We start from the raw sequence: 21,819 nt of genomic DNA on the forward strand, positions 1-21,819 counted from the left end.
TCAAAACCTAATGGTGGAGATTGTCTTCGAGTCTATCGCACACCTCGTTCCCATCCTCCCTCCTCCTTCCTCCATTTCCCCCCTGGTATCGTGGACGTGTGTGCAGCAGAGGACACAATGGCCACACACACCACGTCTCCTCGTCACCGTGAGTGTGAACAGACACGTCACAGGCATGACCCAGCCAGACGTGACTGCTCGGGGCTGATATCCTCGTTGTTAATTGATTTCCCTTTTCAGAATGTGCGCGTAATTCATCATGTTTCCATCCAGGCCGCAGGGTGTGAGACGGGACGGAGAAAAGAGCTGCTGAGCGAGAACCGTGTGGTCTATAATTATATTACACACGTTCGCACGGCCGCTCCGAGGCGGTAACACGCCGCCGTAAGTAATGACACCATTCGATCACGAGCAACCGAACACGCACCTCTGATATTACACAGACTCTCACACAAACCCGTGTCTCTTCCGGCTCTTCTGATTGGACGTGTGTCCAGACAGTCTGTCGCTTGATTGGTTGACCTGCCCAGTTCCTCTTTTTGTTTTTTTTTTTGGTATCTTGATAATGTTTTGCATTAAAGGTTAATATCTCTACAACCGCTTTAGCCACTTTTTCAGGTCCTTCTGTCGAAATGTTCGTTCTCCGCGCAAGCAATGAGCCCTTTGGTGTAATATTTGTCAGCGTCGATCGGTTTACAAAATCATAACCGAGCGAGCTGGTCACGTTTTCGGTCCATTTGGTCATTACTCATATCGGTTAAGTGTGTTCCTCATGGACGTTAAGGGATCCGTTATTGGAGTGTTCACTGCGAGAACGGTGGAGAATTCCGAGGGTGGGGAATATCAGAATGCTCTGGATCTTCTAAGCGCTGGTGCCCTCTCCTGTCCGAGACTCTCACGTGGCCTCGGGTTCCTCGCTGTTTCGAAACGAAACTCTCGCGTTCCTACGTCCGTCGATTTCCAGGTCGTTTACAGACCCAAATAAAGTGTGGAATAATTTCAATATTTCCTTGATGTTTTTTTTTTTTTTTCTTTTTCCAAGGCTTTATTGACATCTTCACACCATCAGCGTGTCTATTAAACACATTTAAACATCTTCCTGTTGAGTCTATATCCTTACAAAAGCATAGTAAAGCCTTGTGGTGATTAGGATATAGAATAAAGAAGTAACCATAGAAGTGCATTTTATATTTAATGACATATAAACTCTATAACTCACATATAAATCGTACGGCATTTTAGGTTTATTTCTAATATTCACCTCGATTTAATTTTCAGCATTAAAACACAGTACAGTCTTTAATAATAATAATAATAATCATCGTCATCATTTTAACTGGGCAGTAAGTTCTGCTCTTCATATGTCATATCGTTTACATCATTTATCGTCTATAAATTACACTCCATATCACATGATCACTGTTTTTTTTTTTGTTTGTTTTTTTACACACATGACAAATTGATGAACATTTCTCATTTCTGTCTGAGAGTTGTGGTATACTGAGAGGCATAGGACTGCCGGAAAGTCTGTGGTTCCTCCGCGTCTGACTCGGAGTCGTATCTCTCCTCCTCTTCTTCCTCTTCTTCCTCCTCTTCTTCCTCCTCTTCCTCTTCCCTGTCCATCTCCTGCTGTCTGCGGAAAGGTCTGTTCAGAGACTGAAGAAGAGAAACAGGTGAATGTTATCATTATTATTATTATTATTATTAGTAGTAGTAGTAGTAGTAGTAGTATTAATCAATCAATCAATCAATCAATTAATTAATTAATTAAAGAAGAGAACATCATACTTTTCGACCGTTTAGAGTGACGTTTAATGTCGTGGAACACAAGTTAGTTCCTGTTATCGGTTACGTTACAGCAGCTATAAACAGTAACGAAACCTAAAAAACAAAAAATTATCATCCAATCAGAATGGAGAATTCAACAGCGGCGCGTGTTTGAAAAAAACGTCCGTTACGAATGAGAATCTCTGATTCGCACTCACGCCTGGTGAAGATAAGATATATAGTCGGTCGGTTAAAACGAATATAATAGTAATACTATGAAATCTAAGAGAAGCAGAGAGTTCTTTAGAGTGATGCCATAGAAATAGAAGAACCCTTTTTCGGTGCTCTAAGGAAACGTGTGATTAACGGTGCCGGCAGGAAATGAAAAAAATGACCGTCGTATAGTAGTATGTTACGTGGGAGGGCTTTAGTGGTGGAACGTTTTGTGGCGACAACAAAGAATACTTCATTAACCTTGTTTAATTCTTTAAGGAACCAAAAAAAGGTTCTTTTATGTCACTGCTCTGAAGAACGTTTTCTAGCATGTTTATTTTGTAGGAGTGAATGCTTGAGTAGATTCTAAAGAGCTCTTAGGATACCCCCTCCACCCCTCTTTAAAGGTTTAACCATTCGGAGAACCTTGGAGGAACCTTTTTCTTTGTGAGAGAGAGTGTAGTGTTAGACCATATATAAATGAATAAATAATTCGTTCCATGCTCGAGTCACCTTTTTCGGCCGATCCGAGGTCCGCACGGGGTGAGAAAGGCTCGGCTGGTGAGTCAGTCTGAGTGTAGACTGAGTGGGACTCGAGTATTGAGGCACATTAGTGATAAGAGCTGTGTTTTCCAAAAGAGGGCCAGAAATCTGGATTTGGTTCCTGAAAAACTGCAGAACAGTTTTAGGACATCGTCTAATCAATTCTTTCACTTTTACGAGAACGATAACTTCGGTGATAATTCAGGAATAATATACGGGTCGATAAAATACAGTGTCAGGAAGAAAAAAAAACAACAAAGCACCTGGAACATCAATTGAGATTTTCTGAAGATGAAAATTAGGAATAGAATGATAATAAAATGTAATGTCTTCATCCATCCATCCAACCAATTGTCCATCCATCCCTCCTTCCATATATTACTTAATTTGTCCATCCACTTATCTATCCACCTAACTAGCCATCCATCCATCCTTCCGTATAACATTTCATCTGTCCATCCAGTTATCATCCATCCTTCTATCTATCCACCCATACATTCATCCATCCATTTTACCTTCCATATACAGCAATTTGTCTATCTATCCATTTATTTATTTATCTAACCAGCCATTTCTCCTTCCATCCATCCATCCATCCATACATGCATTCAACTGTCCACCTATCCATCCATCCTTCCTTATAGTATTTAATCTGTCCATGCATTTATCATCCATCCTTCTATCTATCCACCCATACATTCATCCATCCGTCAATTATCCATCTATCCACCTATATATTCATCCGTCCATTTTACCTTCCATATACAGCAATTTGTCTATCTATCCATTTATTTATTTATCTAACCAGCCATTTCTCCTTCCATCCATCCATCCATCCATACATGCATTCAACTGTCCACCTATCCATCCATCCTTCCTTATAGTATTTAATCTGTCCATGCATTTATCATCCATCCTTCTATCTATCCACCCATACATTCATCCATCCATCAATCATCCATCTATCCACTTATATATTCATCCATCCATCCATTCTACCTTCCATATATCAATTCATCTATCCATCCATTTATCTACTTATCTAACCAGCCATTTCTCCTTCCTTTCCTCCAACCATCCATTCAATTGTCCACCTATCCATCCATCCATCCATCCATCCCTCCCTCCTTCTATCTTTCTATCTATCTATCTATTGTCCCCTCAAAAAAAAGAGGGAAGAAGAGATTTCAATCATATACTGAGTCACTAAATATTCACCTCTAGATCTTTGTCAATGTCCATAGTTTCCAAGTTGTTGAAGGTGTGTGTATAAACCTCCAGAGCTTTGGCATGGAAGAGCATCTCCACCATGATGAACTCGGTGAAGATCCTCTGAAATAAGAACATCTTAGTAAGTTCGGTAAATGTATAACACGATTGTTATGTACTGTGCTGACGGGCCTGCACTTCTCGTGTACGCTGTGCTGGAAACAAATTTACTGACCTTTACATCACAGAGTTTCTGTCTCTGGAAGTCCATGATGGTCTCCTCCATTTGCCTGGAGCTCCTGTTGGCATTGCTGCTGGCTTTCTGCACGTTTGTTTCAGCCTGGGAAGGATTAATCAAATCAGGACATCCATGATTGAGGAACACAGATAATCAACAGTTCTGTAAACGCTCCATCTTACGTATGATTAGACACACTTACGATAACTCCAGTGGAGAAATCACAATCTGAAGCACGAGAGCAAGTCCAGCTCTGAACTAATTAAGGTTTTGGATTGACCTTGTCAAGGTCCTGACCTGAACCAAAGAAGTGGCCAAAGGTCCTCCAGAGTGACGCCAAAGCCTGATCTCAAATTACTGGAAGCATTTGGGTGCAGGTGTTGCTGCTGAGATTAGCGCAACCACTTATCACGTTTCGGGGGACGATTACTTTTCACACAGCTGATACGGGTGTTGCGTAACCGTCTTCCTTCGATAAGTACATGTACGTGTATACGCGAATCTCCTCAAATATTCAGTAAGTGTACACAATAAAATGTGCATTCGAAAAATCCAAATAAATTGACAAGAAACAGAATTTAAAGTAAAATAAAAACTAGAAGCACGCTTCAGCTAATTTTCTTGTTCTGGGGGTACCAATAATTGTGTCTTGCGTTAAAATATATATTTTTTTTAAAAAATATTGTTTCTTTTTTTTTTTTTCTTAGAATAAATTAATCTACTTCAAATAAAAAGTTCCATTTCTATCGTATTTTCAGTCCGACTGTAGATAAACATGGTCAGCTCCAGAATTATTGGCACCCTGGGTGAAGATGAGTTGTATAATAAATATTCATAATAATCAATATACCGGAAGGTTGTAGTAAAGTGTCGTACACTTGATAGATTTCCGCCCTCGTTACTGAGAATGATTGTTAAATGCTAAAATTAAAGACCACATTATGAAAATGATGTTTATCACAGATAGCATCCAGCCCCTCCATGTTTACCTGTGTCTGATGGAGTGGATTAAGGACACTAAGCAGCACTTCATATTGTTGGAGAGAAAATATACAGTAAATAGTCAACCTGAAATATATATATATATATATATATATATATATATGATAAGTGTGTGTATTGCTGCAGGATACGATGCTCTGTCTGTCCCCTGGGTTCTTCAGCCGGAGCTTTTCCAACCTCTGCAGCTCTTTCATCTCCCTGTTACGATCAGCACTAAACCTCTTCAAGTCTTCCTGGAAATCAGAGGTGCACATTCTTAATTGGAGCTTTTAGGCCCTAGCATTACGATGAAATATTATTACCACATGTATATATATATATATATATATATATATATATATATATATATATATATATATATATATATATATATATATATATATAAATAGCTCTCAAACATTTTAAAACACGCTACAGTGTCTTGCATAAGTATTCGACCCTGTTTAAAACGTTAAAACCTTAAACGTTTTGTTGTTACGACCTGGAACTAAAATGGACTTACTGTAACTGGGATTTTATCCCATGACTCCACTTGTGTGCAATTAAAGTGCCGCGTGACATCATAATAAACACACCTGCTTCTGGAAGGAGACATTACTGAAAAATAGCTAGAGTATGGTATGACAGCTACTTTAGAGGAGAAGCAGTCCTCTCTCTAGAGGAAGCCGTCCACTAAAATTTCACGCATTTATTTCTAGAACGAAGAAGCATTATAGATAAGCTTGAAATGAGTGATAATGTCTAGAAATAGGTTTAATGATCTTATATTTGGCTCTTATAAAGTTTTACTATGTTCAAGATATTTTGCTGCAGTAAGGTGATTTTTTTATTTATTACATTTTTTTTTTTGCAGTGCACGTAATGCGGAAAAGTCGAGGGGGAGGGGGTGAATACTTATGCAAGGCACTGTACTCGGGGATATGAAACTATCCTCATTAAGAAACTACGCTCTTTAAAATGACTCTCTCGTTCTTTACCGGCTCTGACATGTGCTTGTAATAGTGTGAATGCAAGGTATGGACTACATCAAATTTGCGTTAGATTAACTTGATAAGTTTAACTCACTCGTTTAGTTTTCACAATATTCCCGTACGCCTTTAACGGGGAGACCACGCGCATCTCCAGCCTCTCAACCTACAAAGACACAACATCAGCTACGTAAGGAGAAGCGATATTCCGAACGTTATTCAGGGGATATTTTCAAACATTTAAAAAACGGCCGTTAAAATCGTTTTTAATTTTGACCTGTATGCAACAATATGTATTTAAATGTCGTTAAATACGTCGATTTAAATGACGTATTTAACGCCAGATATTTGGTTATGATTGTAGTTTTGCATAATAAAATAGTACAAATACAAAAATGAAATAAACGTCCTGAAAATATATCTTTTACATATTAACGTATTCATTTTAATACGAGTATATTTTCCGTAGTCGCTACATTCGATTTTCATCTCGTCTCACCTCGGCCTGTCTGTAATCCTGCACCATGGCTAGATCTTCTGAGAGGTTCTTCAGGCAGATTCTGAGCTCAGGGCCTTCGGTGCTGGCGTATTCGTGCAGCTGCTGGACGAGGGAGTCGGCTTTGTCTCTCAGTTTAGCCGTTTTGCGGGTGTACGCGGCGAGCGACGTGCAGAACTGACCCATGTACTTTTCAGCGTTGCTTATTGTCAACTCCATACTCTTCAGCTGTGAGTCTCTGGGGAAAAAACACACACACTTATATGAATAGACAAGTCGAATTACATACGACTGAGCGCAAAAGACGAGCGAGGATTGAAGCACTTAGGGATGTGATGTTGTAGGACAATAATCAACGACGGGATGGTGTGATGAAGCTTACAATCCTGAAGCTGATTACTGTCCGATAACGGCACATTCCCAAATGTTTTATTCCTCTTACACCAAAGCAGCTTGAAGCGGAAACTCCTCTGTCCTGAAGACTGACCGACTGGTACAAAGCTCTGACACTGGAGACTCCTTCAAATCTTCAAATCTCCTAACACAACATTTCACCATATAATGATAATGATAATGAGTCTTTATGGGTCATGGATACATTACCGCACGGTGAAATTCTTTTCTTCGCATACCCCAGCATGTTAGGAAGTCGGGGTTACTATGTGCAGGGTCAGCCATGATACAGCGCCCCCTGGAGCAGAGAGAGTTAAGGGCCTTGCTCAAGGGCCCAACATAGCCTTTTATAGGAGACTTCATCACAGGAGTCTCCAACCTTTCTTCATTAAAGAGCTATTTTTTTGTTTTTTTTAAATGAAAGTGGCCGGGAGCTGCTCATGTCATACGATACTTACAATCTTTCACATAACGTATCATAACTCTCACATTAACAAACTGACATACACGTGAAGGAGTCAGAGAAGAAAACACAATCGGAGAATACAGTTCTTTTATGGAAAACAGCACGCGTTGTTATAGTTGTCTACACAGAACTAAACGGTTGTTTACGTATATACAGCAACGAAAGTCCAAACTAAATTAAACTGGAATATAAACAGGAATATAAAATGTCGGCCTGCGTTCTGAACTAAAATGTACACCAAAGCGCATGATGGGCCACAGTTATGACATGAAGTGCATTCGCGCTTATTTACAGTTAATCAGCTGACTGACGCTGCACTGATTCCACAAGAGAGGTATGTGCTGGTGTGTATGCACTTAGGTTCACTCTTACGCAATCCTTTAAACGTGCACCTGTCAGTCTTGTTCTGAATTTAGATTTGATCGCATTCATATCAGAAAACGCTGCTTCATAAAGGTATGTTGAGCCAAATCAAAGCAGATGCTTCGAGGGCAGCTTGATAATAGCCATCTGCTTTGATATGCGATCAAGTCGTCCTTAGCACAAATGTAGTGTAAAGGAACGAAAAGCGGTGCAACTTTCCTCACTTTCACACGCATTTATAACGGTCTGTCACAGCGTGAGGGTTCACAACGGACTCGGCGGGAGGATGCGCCAGTGAAGGTGACGTTAACGGTCGAAAACTGGGCCTGATGTTAGCCTAGCCTACTTCGTGGGTGTGCAGATATTACCAGCTAATTGACGTTCTTAAGAACCAACCAAGCCATGGTATGATGATTTCTATACTAAGCTAAGGTCAGCTACTATTTATGTATCTAGTTACTCAGTGTCTGAAAAAAAAAGCTCGTATGTTCTGCTGAACTTTTCTACGCTTGGCTGCAGTCTCCATTTCTTGCAGACTGAGCGGCTAAAATATATCAACGATCTTGCGTTGAGTCTGGGCGCGACCAAGTGTACGACTGGAGGACACACACACACCTGTTTTCCTTAACAGACGGAAATATATTAAAAAGGAATAGACGTAAATAAATAGAACGGATGAAGAAAAGACAGATCCGTTGGCGGGGTTCATTAAAGGGGGACGTATAGAAAATATTTTGTATTGTATATTAGGGGGACAGAATGCGTGGTTACACCTACGCTCGATTGAAAATTTGGAGTGACGGCCGATGTGGCAAATAAATACTACGTTTTCATTGGAGGGGGCGGGATAGGAAGTGGTATAGCCCACTCTGATTGGATGAAATCGGAAAGCGTCTCCAGAATGTCTTTGCGACCTACGTGTCGGAGACCCCTGCTTCAGGACATGCCGTTATAGGAAAATAATCAACTTCAGGGTGGTAACAGTGACTCCACGTCATGACACCGCCCTGTTGTGGATTAATATCCTATAACAGCACGACAGGGTGTGTTTTATCGCTCATAGTGCTGTACAGTATATCTCCCAGCTCTAATAAAAGACAAATAGGTCGATGGAAGAGTATGTGCCTTAAAGAGTTTCCATTTGATGTTTCAGATCGGACTTCGGAGATATTAAACGGATCATTTGGAATGGCACTGGAATTGTACACAGTATGTTGTACAGTATCATAGTATTACGAAGATGACCTAAGCAGGTCTGTGAAGAATTTGGCCTATTTTTCATTGTGTCACCGTGCAGGTAGAGTATGATATGCATATTTAATGATCGAATCTAATCATCATACATCATTCCAATTCAATCGTACCTGGAGAGGAGTGAAGAGGTCATGGTGGGATGAAAACTCGATTCTTGTGTTGATACGTGGTTCTTCGGGTCTTCTCTGAAGAGCAGGTCACCGAGCGGTTGCTGTGGAGATGACAACAAACCAACTCGTCAGGTTGCACGACTTCACCTTCTTCTTTTTCTTTTTCGCCACACGATGGCAGCAGAGTCATTCTAGTTGAGCTTTTCCTATATGAAGTGGATTGGACACAGGATTTTGGTGCATGTTTCTTTGTAGTGTATGATTCTTTTGCATCGTTATGTGATCGCACGTGTATGTTTATCTGTATCAGTGTGTAACAGTGATGAACAGGGTGTGGTGTTCAACCAGGTTTTGATGCTTGAACTGAGTTTCCCTTGAGGACTGTTGTTGTGATCAACGCTGCAGATGAGGAGCAACAGATCCTCCCTAAGGTACATATTAATGATGTGTCGTTCGCAGAAGAGTCAGTCCCGTGAGTCGGTTCTTTTAGGCGAACACGAGAGCCGATACGCAGCGTAATGAATCAGTTCGCTTTCGTGAATTCATAATGTAAACATCTGAGTTGTACGTTAGTGCGAATTTATTTATCGAAGTTAGTGTGGGGTTTGTTTGTTTGTTTGTTTGCTTGCTTGCTTGCTTTACACAGTGCAATGCAAAGCAGTGCTGATTTGTTAATTAGAAGGTAAAATAAGATTTCAGAACAGAACAGTTGAAGCAATAGCTGGGCGGAAAAACAAAACAAACAAACAACAACCCCAGAACAACCATATCCAAAATATTGCGTAGTTTGTCTGTTTAGAGAAAAAAAAAATGGCAATGACTCGTTCAGGAGCCGAAAGAGTCGACTCTTATCGTGCGTGGAAAGATTGTAATTGTTACTTTGTGGTGAAACTCTTTGGGATTTCCTTTGAGCCCCGACTTGGGGGCGTGTCAGTAAGAAAACATGGCGGAATCAATGGATGCGACCTCTGTGGTTGATGGTAAATTTGTTGAAATTGAATGTTTACGATAAAACAATCGAATCGCCTGGACGAAACATGATAACATTGTACGATTACGATATGAACTTTACAGTAGCTTCATAAATTGATTAAAGATTTTTTTTTTTTTAAACCAGACACACACACGGACACACACACACACCTGATGCACGTTTGTTGTTCATTTTGTAGAACTACAGTTTAAAAACGGCTGTATTTTTTTTTGTAGTTAATTAAGAGAAGGTACACTTCTCGCCATCTCGCGCCAACTAGACTGATCTGAATGCACCTGACGTCGCAATTACGACTTCCCAACTCGTAAATACGAACTTCCCAGAAGGACTCGAACCCACAGTTATTTGAGCTGACTCATTAAAAAATAGCCAAACACCCCATCACTAGTCCACGTGCCTGCACGTCAGATTATACGACAGATTCTCTCATCATAGTCCTACGATCCTAAAAAAAGAGTCCTTTTCACATTTTGAATCTTTTGATCCAAAATATCTGACTTTGTGTGCAAAGGCGCGTAATTGTAAGCGATCTGGGTTCCGATCTTATTAAAGACTTACGGACTTGATTGAATTAGAAATGTTCAGACCGGCATCAGGTTATAATTCACGTATATCTTATTTCCTTTTCTTTCCCTAGCAAGCCATGGCATTAATACCAGCGCCAGTGCTCGGCCTCTTGGATTCTTTATTTGCTGTAAGACTCCGAATCTGAGAGTTCACCTTCAGCCCGACTCACAAGACAGGCGGCAGATCGTAATTCATCGCTGGCGTCTCTGCGTGGCTTGTTTTCTTTTCTTTCCTGTCCGGTCTCTCGAATTCCGTCCTCTCCCATGTCGCTCTCGGGGATGTGATGAGGTCAGAGCGCTTCCTGACGTGAGGACAGCGGCTCTCTGATGACCGTGATGGAGGAGGTGAGTGTTTACAAATGAGGAGAGAGTGAATTCCTGCCAGACCTCAACCATAATACAAGACTAAGGCTGTCCCTGGACACACACACATACACACACACACACACACATGCATGATCAGAACAAGCCAAATCCTCAGGCACGTTTTGCGAGACACAAACACGCGAACACACACTGCGGTGATGACGTCGAGGACGGAGGCGCCGCTAAAAAATGCGAACGTTCTGTATCGTCTCTTATGTTTGGAGAGATACGATCAGGACCAGTGTACATCAACAGATACACACGGAAACTTATTTTCATTCAGACTCGTACTACAACGAATGCACGCAGTTCACACCATCGTGGCGGCCATTTTCTTATTTATTTATTTATTTATTTATTTATTTATTTATTTATTTATTTAAAGTGTTGCTCTCGAGTCTCCAAATTTTTTTGAGGCTACGATACCACCTTTAAATGCTCTTCAAACCTAAGTAACTCTTTTTTAAATTATTATTATTATTGTTATTTTAGAAAACTATAAAAGAAAGAACGCGTAGCAAATAACGTTTTACGCTATAAAACGTATTTAACGTACAGTAGCGTCTCCAATATGTTCCAGAATGTAAAGGGACATTTACATTTACAGAATGTAGAGGCATGTTTTTATGAAACGAGTTCGTTCTTGTTATGTCTTATGTTAAACAGCTATAAGCAGCTTTATGTTTACCCGTGTGTCTTCTTTTCTCGCTCATGAAGTTCCTAAGACACAAAAAAGCGTGCTATTGAGAAACCGCAAAGCTCAAACTCCTCTGCGTTGAAGATTTTCCGGTGACGTAAACAAAAGAGTCGAGTTTTTTTGTTTTGCTATCACACTGAAGACATGTAAGACATGTCTGATCGATGACGATGTCAGGCGACGTTTATTTTTATTTCTGTCTGCATCAAAAAAGAGGCCGGAGTTTGGGGATCATGATCAATGGCTTTCCTGTGAACAAGAGTGTGTAAGGGGGGGGGGGGGGGGGGGCACTGGGATTTATGTAAGAAGTAATAAGGTTTAGTCGGCCGAAGTGGAGAGACAGACAGAGAGCAAGTCAGAAAGTCTGTATCGTAGGCCGGTGGGAGCGATTACGCCGTCAGGAAGCCGTGTGTAATACATTAAAAAGCGAGAGAGATTTATTTTTATGTGTGCGCTGATCAGTAAAACATGCAGGCCCATTACATTCATGAATTAAGAGCTGAACAGTAGAATATTAGATTTCACAGATTGTAGTCTGGCACTCGCTGCTCCCTTTATGACTACTGATGTCCTGTGATTGTGTGTGTGTGTGTGTGTGTGTGTGTGTGTGTGTGTGTGTGTGTGTGTGTGTGTGCGAATAGACCTATATATATCAATTGCTACACCAAGCTGACCCTTTTTTTCACATCTGTAGGACCTCAGGAAAGTGGTGTCCCCACAACACATGGGTGGGACTACTGTCCCCAGAATGTTATAATTACAAGAATGTGTGTGTGTGTGTGTGTGTGTGTGTGTGTGCGTGCACTATTCTTTTAATACACTAAACATCTATACTTCTTTCAAAAATGTTAAATGTCTCCTTATAGGAACAACAACATGCAACTGATTGTGGTTAACGTGGACCTTTGAAAGAGGACCTGTGATTGTGTGTGTGTGTGTGTGTGTCCTCGCTCTGCGTGTGTATGCGTGTCTAGGTTGGCGTCAGGGCAGGCGTTGCGGTCAGCGTCGCCGTGCCAACAGTAACAGACTCTAAGAGTGTGTGTGAAAGAGAGCTTTTCACAGGTCACTGACACACCGAATGATTTCCTCGGCCTCCTCATACCCTCCGTCTGTCAGCCACTCACGGGTTCTCTTCTCAAATTCGGCTCTACTTAATGTTCTCTCTGGATCCTCAGACGGTATTTTAATTCTGAGTGTCTTTTTTTACTTCTTCTACACGTACACATTTAGAAAGAAAGAAAAAAAAAAAAACAGTCACCCCCAGAAAGATCAAATATAGAACCCTTGACGGTTCTCTTTTTGTTTCGCTCTGGAGGAAATGCTGAGGATTAAACGTTCCGTGCGGAACCCTTTCAAAGAGGATCACGTGAGAATAAGACTTCACATGAGAATAATCACATGATTCACTCGTTGAATTTTGCGATCATTCACGTTATGCTTCATTTTCATGTACACTCGTGTACACTCTTTACACGTGCTGCAGGTGTTCTTTTTTTTTCTCCACGTGTTAATTTTCCACATCTAATGCACGTATTTGTATTTTCACGCTATTATTTTTGACGTGATCAATTCTCACACGTTCGAACGTGCGGTTTTATTTTTCACGCATTATTTACACCACGTCACATTTCAGGGCCTACAATGTTGAAATGCACCTGTTCACGTGATCGCGTATTAGTGACGTTCAAAAGCGTGTGATTTTTTGCAATCCTTCAAGTAAGCTAAGAACCCTTAATGAGCCCAAGAACCCCTTATATCGAACCCTGATATAGAGTGTGTACTGTAGTCTCAGGGCGTGTTTACGTGTACGGGATTTAATTATAAACCCTGGTGTTTACTTCATCAGCAGAATCGCATCGGAACACACTAACTTCACTCGGACCAAAAGCATGAACAGAACCACTGATCCAATAACACTGCCGAGTGGGAGGCGGTCTCGGTCTGCTTAGAAACAAACCCGAGAGAGGTTCTACTGCAGTGAGAACAGATCGGCTCGACCGCAGGAACTAAACCAAATACATTACGGGTTGTGGGCGCTTTTTTTTTTCTTTTTCAAACACACAAGCTGACACATGAGACGCAGACTGATCCAGAACCATAGGCAGAACCTTTGGGCCAAACCGAGCAAAAAAAAAAAAAAAATCCTGCCAGAGTTACAAAAGCTTCATTAACACAGGTTTTCTTTGTGCGTATGCGTTTTTTCTTTGTCCAACGTGTTTTCTATCTCTTATATCACAACGCTTTGCCGACGATGACGTGTTTTATTTATTAAAGAAAGACCCGTCGTACTTTTTATCAATCGCGTTCAACATTCAGGAACGTCCGCACAAAAAAGTTAGTTCCTGATCTCCCTTACGTTATAGCAGCTACTGTATAAACCGTTATTCTTTCACCTGCTTCTCCGTTTTTCTCTCTCCTGACATTAATAGGACAAAAAACGCGGCTTTTCATGGTAATGAGAAACCGTAAAATCCTGTACTGTACTCTACTGACACTGGAGACTCCTTCCGTAAATGCTACGTAAACACGTCCTAACAGGAAATTTCACCATATCGACGATTACAGATTTGTCTATGTTAAATAATACAGTCCCCGTAAATGAGCTGTTACTATAGAAACGATAACATATTTGAAAGAGTGCATTGATATAAACCTGTGATTTGCACAGGTTTCGACAAGTTCTGACCAATCAGATTTGAGAATTCAACAGCACTGTGGTTACTGACTCTAGCAAGTTAATAACTCTTACGTTGTACATTATACTGACTGTCATAACTCTCTCTGGCGTATGATCTCCAGCACAGCCGGAGTATTGATCTTTAATGCATTATGTGTTTCCCTGCGCTAACCTCTTTCTTCCTGTTCTGTTCGTCCTGCTGTGAAATGGCCTCTCCATCCCTCCTTCATTTTCTTCCTCTTCCTCCGCCCCTGTAATAATCTCCCCTTGTCCCTCGTGCCAAACCAACCTTACGTGTGTGTGTGTGTGTGTGTGTGTGTGTGAGGGAACGTGAATCCTGCATGATGTTTCCACTGCTACTCGGATGAAAAGTTTCCCTTCGCCTCGGAGCCCCCTCGACCTAAATAAACACTCCTAATTGGCTGTGGAGCCCCAGTAGTCTGGCATTTCGGAAAGTCTTGCAGAGAGAAAGAGGGAAACCTGGTCCAGAAGTGTCCTGCTAGTTTGGCACAGTGAGTGAATGAGTGTTTGTGTGCGCTGTGGTTTTAGTGAAATCTTCAGCTTGCACTAAATAATAGGTTTTGTTTAGTCATACTTAAGCCTGTTTTAGACTGTGCAATTACAGTGGTCTTTTAAGAATCTTACTTGTCACACTGTGTGACACGATCCCAATAAAATTCTTGGCCGAATTCGATGACGCACCGTACGATAAAACGCGTTCGCCATAATCGTCGGATTAATAAAAGATCCCGTAACAATAGGCCTGCAATCGTTTTTACAGTCTGTCTTACGTCATGAATCAGTGCCACCCAATTCTCGCGCAGGAAATGGGCTCGTCTAACCAGAAACATTTATCAAAGTGAGCTTGAGGTAATAAGAATTTGTTTCTGTTTCCCTTAGCATGTCTCGTTTATGTTTCGCCATCTCCGCTTCCATATTTGTAGCTGTCCTGTGAGTTTTTCATAATCCTACAACAGGGGTGTCTAAATTCTGGCCCCAGTACCAAATCCGGCCTTCGGACAGATTATATACTGGCTGTTAGAATGTATGATAGGTGCTTCCTACCGCCCAACACATTGCAATTTTTCCTTTCACCTGATGGTGGCAGCAGGACTATGTTAACACAGTTAGCTTAAAAACATTTTTTGACTACTCCTGCAAATTAATTTACAGAATGATATTTAATCATGGCTACAGACGAAACGTGCAAAGGTAACAGAGAGAAGGAGCGATTACAAAAGAGCTGGAACCCACTAAGCGTGTGGAATCTTTCATGAATCCTTGAAAGAGCCCTTAACTAAAGTGGATTCGCAACCAAGTATTCAAAATGACAATTTCATTTACGATATTGTTAGTTTGTCCAATTACCTTTGGTCCCTGAGGAGGGTTAAAGGGGACCAAATATAAATATATTCACCTGATTTGGATGTAAATGCCCTCAAATATAAGCGGAAAATCTAGGGGCGCAAATACATTTTCACACAGGTCCAGTTGGTATTGGAGAACTTTTTTGCTTCAATAAATAACATTGTTAGTCGTACAGGCTCCAGGAGTGAGGGATTGGAGAAGAAGGCCTCATTCTGGAGAAGTGCAGACAAACAAAGAGATGAGGGGAAATAAAACTGGAGACTCTGGCAAGACCCACTGCTGTTCATTTTATCTCCCCTTTTTATAAGCCCAGTTTTATTGGCTTCATACGGCCACATGAGCCAGATGGAGTGAGAGAGAGAGAGAGAGAGAGAGAGAGAGAGAGAGAGAGAGAGAGAGAGAGAGAGAGAGAGAGAGAGAGAGAGAGAGAGAGAAATCTAAAGACCATAGTAAGGAATCTGACACTAATTGCACAGGCTGTCAATCTTGTAAAGCCGTCATAGGGGCTTGTACATATCTGTGCTCATATTAGAGAGTGACAGATTTAACGAGGTGTGCGAGAGGAGAGATTTAAGAAGATGAGGGGTTTAACTGTGTATTTTATTACCAAGGATAAAAAGAATGGTTTTGTGTGAAATTGTTGGTGTCTGCTCGTATAAGTTGCAGTTATCACAACATATGTTTATACAACTACGCTGAACTGTCATAGCCGACGATGGGTAGGTATACATGTGTGTTTCTGTCAGCGAGCAGCTCAAGGTTGCAGGATGAAGAACTTCTGAGCCTCAGGATGACAAATCTAAGATTGTAGGGCTTAAGATGGTTGGAATAGGAAGAAAGGCCTTAGAACGGCAGGCTTCAGTTCAATGGCAGGATCGTGAGCTTGTATACATCATGAATTCAGGACTAAGAACTTATGGGTCTTTGATGGCAAAAGTAGGCTCAAGATGGAAGACGTAGGAACTTAAGGAGTTTGTGGAACTTAAAATGGCAGGAATATGAGCATTTGGGCCTCATTCACCTCAGGATGGCCAGATACAGAGCTTATTGGACCTTAGGATAGTGAGAATTGGAGCTGGTGGGTCACAGGATGGTTAGGGGTAGGAGATGCTGGGGACCCTGAGAGGGCAGGAGTAGGTGATGTGGACCTTGAGATGGCAGGAGTAGGTGATGTGGACCTTGAGATGGCAGGAGTAGGTGATGTGGACCTTGAGATTGCAGGAGCAGGTGGTGTGTCCCTCGGGATGCTGGGAGGAGAAGGTGGTTCACCTCATGATAGCCAAACACGGAGCTTGTATACCTTAGGAAGGCAGGAGTAGGAGCTTGTGAATCTTAGGATGGCAGGAGTAGGACTTTTTGGACCTCAGAATCACAAGAGTAGATGGTGTGAACCTCAGAATGGCAGGAATAGAAGCCGATGGGTCTCAGGTTGTCAGGATTAGGAACTTGTGGACCTTAGGATGGCAGAAGTAGGAGCTGATGGGTCAAAGGATGGCAGGAGAAGGAACTAGTAGACCTCAGGAAAGCAGGAGTAGCAGCTAGTGGGTTCCCAGGGGATTGCAGAGGTAGAGGCTTCTGGACTGCCAGGATATGAGCTTGCATACCTTAGGATGGCAAGAGATTTAACGAACAGACCTTAGGATCGCATGAGTACGAGCTTCTAGAATTCAGAAAAGCAGTATTAGAAACTTGTGGGTCATTGGCTGGTGGGAGTAGGAGCTTATAGAGCACAGGATGACAGGATTATGACTTTGTAGAACTCAGGGTAGCAAGATACAGAGCTAGTAGACCTTAGCAGGAGCAGGAGTAGGAGCGTGTAGGTCTCTGCAGAGAAACAGGAGGTTGTGGGCCTCAGGCCGGCTGAAGTAGCGGCTTGTAGCTCTCAACATGTAACAAAAAGGATACAGATTCCAGCCTTCATTTCTGTTGGATATGACCTTGTGTTGGCCAGAGACAGAACTCATGATGGCAGTGTGTTACTACTGATGTCACTGTGTTTGACTAAACTTGGCTGAGTGGCCTTTCCCAGCTGGCCCTCTCTTCTCTCTCTTTCCCTCCCTCCCCCATCTCCTATGAGAAGCTCAGCCTGGCAGCTCTTGTCTTTTGTGTCCTGCTATGAGTACAGCTCTGAATAGAGCACAGAGACTGAAAAAGAACCTTCACTGCAGCCAAATGTTTGTTTTTTTTTTTTCCTTTTCCATCAAGTGGGGTTTGGGGTTAGCGCTTAAACTTATATCCCCATGGATGCTGCTTTAGATTCTGTCATGAAAGTAAGGGAGAGACAGAGGGGGAGAGGGTTTGGAGCTCAGCCTTTGGACGGGGTTTTTTTTTTTCCTGCACATGTGTGTGGGTGAAGGTTTGGATGGGTACGGCTACAGCGAAAGTGTTGACATGGTGGGGATGTGTGAGTGGTTTGTAATGGAGGAACTGGCAGGTCATGCAGGCCACAACTTTGCTTCCTCACCAAGCCAAAAATCTCTCTGGTCCACTGCGTGTCTACAATAGGAATGATGCAATGAGGCTACGCTTTTACGATTGAATTTTAATTGAACGGATGTCTATGGTAAGGGCACAGCCATTTAAAATGTATGAATGACAAGAGCTTTGATGATGATGCTGATAATATACAGTATATTTAATAGTTTTTCAAACAGAAATTAAGAATACATCTAATATCGTATTCAATTTTACGGGTCAAAGATGGGCCGAATCCCATTTAAATCTATATAAAAGGAATAAAATTGTATAGGAAGTCAGTAAAATGTTATGAATGGAATAAAGAGAGACTTATCATTTTATTGAAAGGAACTCCAAAGGCACTCTAAACGTGTCTCACAGTCTAATATATAATGCCAAGAGCGTTTGTGGTCTCCCTGTTTCACTCGCTTGCCTACTTATCTTCTATCTCCATTGAAGTCTGGGTTCATATACGTCTATGTTCATATACGTCTATGTTAAATTGTTAGCAGTTACTACATTCATTTTTGTCCCTTTTCCAAACAGCAGAAATCAAAAGAAAAAAAATCATTCCAGATGATGAAAGGAAACTTGTCAGCTCAGATTAAAGCTGATTTAAGGCAGTGTTGCTTTGGATGTTCATCAAAGCATCATTGTGTCACTCTTCCGTATTTGATTACTCGTGCTGTGTACATCTTGCGGTGGCCGTATAGTGACTTTGGGTTTTAGTTACAGCCCACAGTTCTCATTTCACATAGACATGTACGTGGTTTCGAACCATTCTGAATGTTTAGCAATGCTGAAAACTTTATCTGCTTGGACTGATTTGTTATCCATTTGAGGTCAACATGATGTTTTTTCTTACCCTCTGCTTTCTTATTAGATGCATCCCTCAAGGTTCAGTATCAGGCCCTATGGATTTGTTTCAACATTAGTCCAGGATAGCTTTCTCCAAGTTCTTGGGGGAACTCTTTCAAAATACTTCTCAAAAGGGCATTATCACAATACTTGGCTCCGCACCCAGAACCTATTCTAGGCTCATTTGGGAGAGGGGCTCATAACCGCAGCTTTGCTTTCAAGTAGAACAGTGGTGTCCAATCTTATCCGGAAAGGGCCGGTGTGGGTGCAGGTTTTCATTCCAACCAAGCAGGCGCCACACCTGAATCTACTGAAAGCCAAGCTCAACTGATTAAACAGGAGGACTCAGGCGTGGCTCTTGCTTGATCGGAATGAAAACTTGCACCCACACTGGCCCTTTCCGTTTAAGATTGGACACCCCTGCTGTAGAAGAATATATTCTGAATTGTGGATGCACCAGTGCACTAGTCCCATAAACCCTTTCCACGTCATCACGAATCTTGAATAACTTGATCAGTTTAACCAATCACGTAACTGCTGAGAGTTGATAGCTTCGACACCTGATGCAGACCACACCCTGTTGAAGTGAATCCCAGACCACCATTTTCCAAAGAGCCAGGGATCAGTTCTCCGGACCGCTCCTGATCTCAAAAACAACTTTCACATTTCACCAGTTAAAACGACCTTAAACGTTCTACTTCAAACCCTACGATGACAGACATTCAGCAGTGCTTTTGCTAGATTCCAGGATAAACCCATTAACCATCCAACACTTTGTGTAGGTGTAAACATTGTTATAAAGTTACTGCATTTATAGAGATTTTTTTTATTAGCATTATTATTTAAAAAAGGATTTTTTTTATGATGGTAATTCGTCATTCAAAAATTGTGGTGGGGCAGCATGGGGCACTGTTTCCTCATGTCCAGTGATGACTACATCCCTTTCGGACCAGGTTTTTTTCTTTAATGTGGTGTGAGTGAGCAGTCAGATATGTATGAAGACCACCACTTTCATTGTGTTACACCCCTAACTGGCACGGAGTGAAGTATTTATTGTGAAAACACACTTCTTCCCAAGCCTCTTGATTATACCGCAAATTAACACCATCCAATCCAAACGTCCCTCTCACATTGTCCCTGAGGTTGTGTATTTGGGAGGCCACTAAAAGCAACCTGTCACTTTATGGAAACTTAAGAAGTACGGTCTAGTGTTTGTGTGTGTGTTTTTGCATGTGTATAGGAATGTTGATCTGAGGTTGGGGGGGATGCTCTAAAGGACGCTGGGATTTTTTTTTCCACAGACGACGTCAAGTCGTCAGTATTTACCCCGGCAACTGACTGTGAGAGAGGGAGAACGTACAGAGAATGGAGGGAGGGAACAGTGCGAGCTTCTTCCGAAAGGGGCAGGCGGCCAACATCAACAGCCGACTCCAGTAGGTCGGCACAGGAAGAGAGAAAGAAAGCGAGAGGGGGAGAGGGAGAATGAGTGCGGGCCCAGAGCCTGATTTGTGTGCCTGCTTTTTTGTGTGTTGCGGTTTGTGTTCAGGCTCCATGGAGCTCCTCCAGCACCGGCATACATTCCTTTCCCATTATCCTTCGCTCTTTATGGGCACGCACACAATCACACATTCCAGCCTCTCTTCTTCTGATCACGGTTTGGCTACAAGGAGGGGATATATTTGAAAAGCGTTGCTGGACATTTGTTGGTATGCATAATGATGCCATCAAATTTATGTATCTGACTCACACAACACAGATGTACTTCACATCTTCATTCAGGTCATGTAGGTCAACAGAACGCTTCTTTGTAATTGGTGAATATTCTAGCTTAAATTCTATATAAAATCTCTTCTCAGACAGGAAACTTTGGTCTCTGGTGTCTGGGCTTTGTAAAACAAATAAGGAGGTGGACCACCGACATCCAACCAATCAAGAGAAGGAGGATCCGGGTTGATCGTGTTGCCTGTCGATTCAGAAATCCCTGGTTCTTGTACTGAAATTTGGTGGTGTAGCTTCGGAGGGCGCACTTAATCGTCGGGTTTTTGGTTGATGTTTAAAACAGCTAGCAACGTCCGACAAAATCACACAACTAAGCGCAAGAACACTTTACTCATAAACCATTATCTTCAAGAATCCATTATTTCAAACGGAGTCTGTAGCATAGGCATGCAGAAACAGACAAGGCTAACCTATACGCAAAAATGAGAAAACAGGCGAGGGTGAGAACCAGGAAGTAATTTCTTGGAACAATGGGTAAACACAGGAACGCGACAGTCATGAGGAACCGACACACCATAATCCAAACTGGAAAGGAATTTGGAGATGCCACTGGGGATGCAATGAGGAGACAAAATGCACACAAGATGGTGGAGGAGATGCTTTTGGTAGGAGCACACCTATTGACCATAGTGATGACGTCCACCACCCAGTGGACCAGCCTTGGATTAGACAAGAGAGCACTTTGTATCTTCCTCCATAACAGATAGATAAACAGATCTGAGTATCAAATGGTCTAAATTGTACCATACCGTGTGTAGGCTCTGCGACTGCCCTACAGGCTCCCATTCAGGAATGCTGCATAATTGGGTGATCTGACCTTCGCCAGACATTCCAGATTGAACCAAAGGGTCATTCCAGAGTTAGGTCACCAGGTCATTCAGTTCAGCATCTTGCATGGGCTCATAAGGACAGCACAAGGGGCTAGATCGCATGACCGGCTCTTGGGGAATTCTGGGAGTTCGTGATTCCCCAGAGAGATGCCATCCACGGTACTTTGACTGAATATACACTACATGGAGTCTTACCACTGTCTAT

At 41.9% G+C, this 21,819-nt stretch overlaps 1 protein-coding gene and 1 long non-coding RNA gene across 2 annotated transcripts in view; one reads left to right on the top strand and one right to left on the bottom strand.

The window, feature by feature from the left end:
- Nucleotides 1–1,222: 1,222 nt before the first annotated feature.
- On the bottom strand, nucleotides 1,223–9,119 carry cibar2 (CBY1 interacting BAR domain containing 2). Its single transcript, XM_017465588.3, has 9 exons — nucleotides 9,023–9,119; nucleotides 6,440–6,674; nucleotides 6,038–6,106; nucleotides 5,104–5,205; nucleotides 4,960–4,965; nucleotides 3,968–4,072; nucleotides 3,742–3,855; nucleotides 2,494–2,652; nucleotides 1,223–1,656 (listed from the first exon to the last, which is right to left on the bottom strand). Exons 1-9 carry the CDS (start codon nucleotides 9,043–9,045, stop codon nucleotides 1,474–1,476), a joined length of 996 nt encoding a protein of 331 aa, XP_017321077.1. The 5' UTR covers nucleotides 9,046–9,119; the 3' UTR covers nucleotides 1,223–1,473.
- A 180-nt stretch (nucleotides 9,120–9,299) lies between these two features.
- The window catches only part of LOC124626614 (uncharacterized), a 16,772-nt gene continuing 4,252 nt past the window's right edge, over nucleotides 9,300–21,819 (top strand). Inside the window, exons 1-2 of the long non-coding RNA XR_006981478.2 lie at nucleotides 9,300–9,453; nucleotides 10,654–10,927. This is a non-coding gene — a long non-coding RNA (uncharacterized LOC124626614). The remainder of the gene's footprint in view (nucleotides 9,454–10,653; nucleotides 10,928–21,819) is intronic.

This window comes from Ictalurus punctatus, chromosome 4, assembly GCF_001660625.3.
Source record: "Ictalurus punctatus breed USDA103 chromosome 4, Coco_2.0, whole genome shotgun sequence".
NCBI lineage: Eukaryota > Metazoa > Chordata > Actinopteri > Siluriformes > Ictaluridae > Ictalurus > Ictalurus punctatus.

What these genes read in the sequence shown, in the direction of transcription:
- cibar2 (XM_017465588.3), bottom strand. Translation starts at nt 9,045, where the DNA reads ATGACCTCTTCACTCCTCTCCAG. An exon ending in AGGATTACAGACAGGCCGAG is followed by an intron (nt 6,107 to 6,439) that starts GTGAGACGAGAT and finishes GTGTCTTTGTAG; the next exon opens with GTTGAGAGGCTGGAGATGCG. An exon ending in CCTCGGATCGGCCGAAAAAG is followed by an intron (nt 1,657 to 2,493) that starts GTGACTCGAGCA and finishes TCTCTTCTTCAG; the next exon opens with TCTCTGAACAGACCTTTCCG.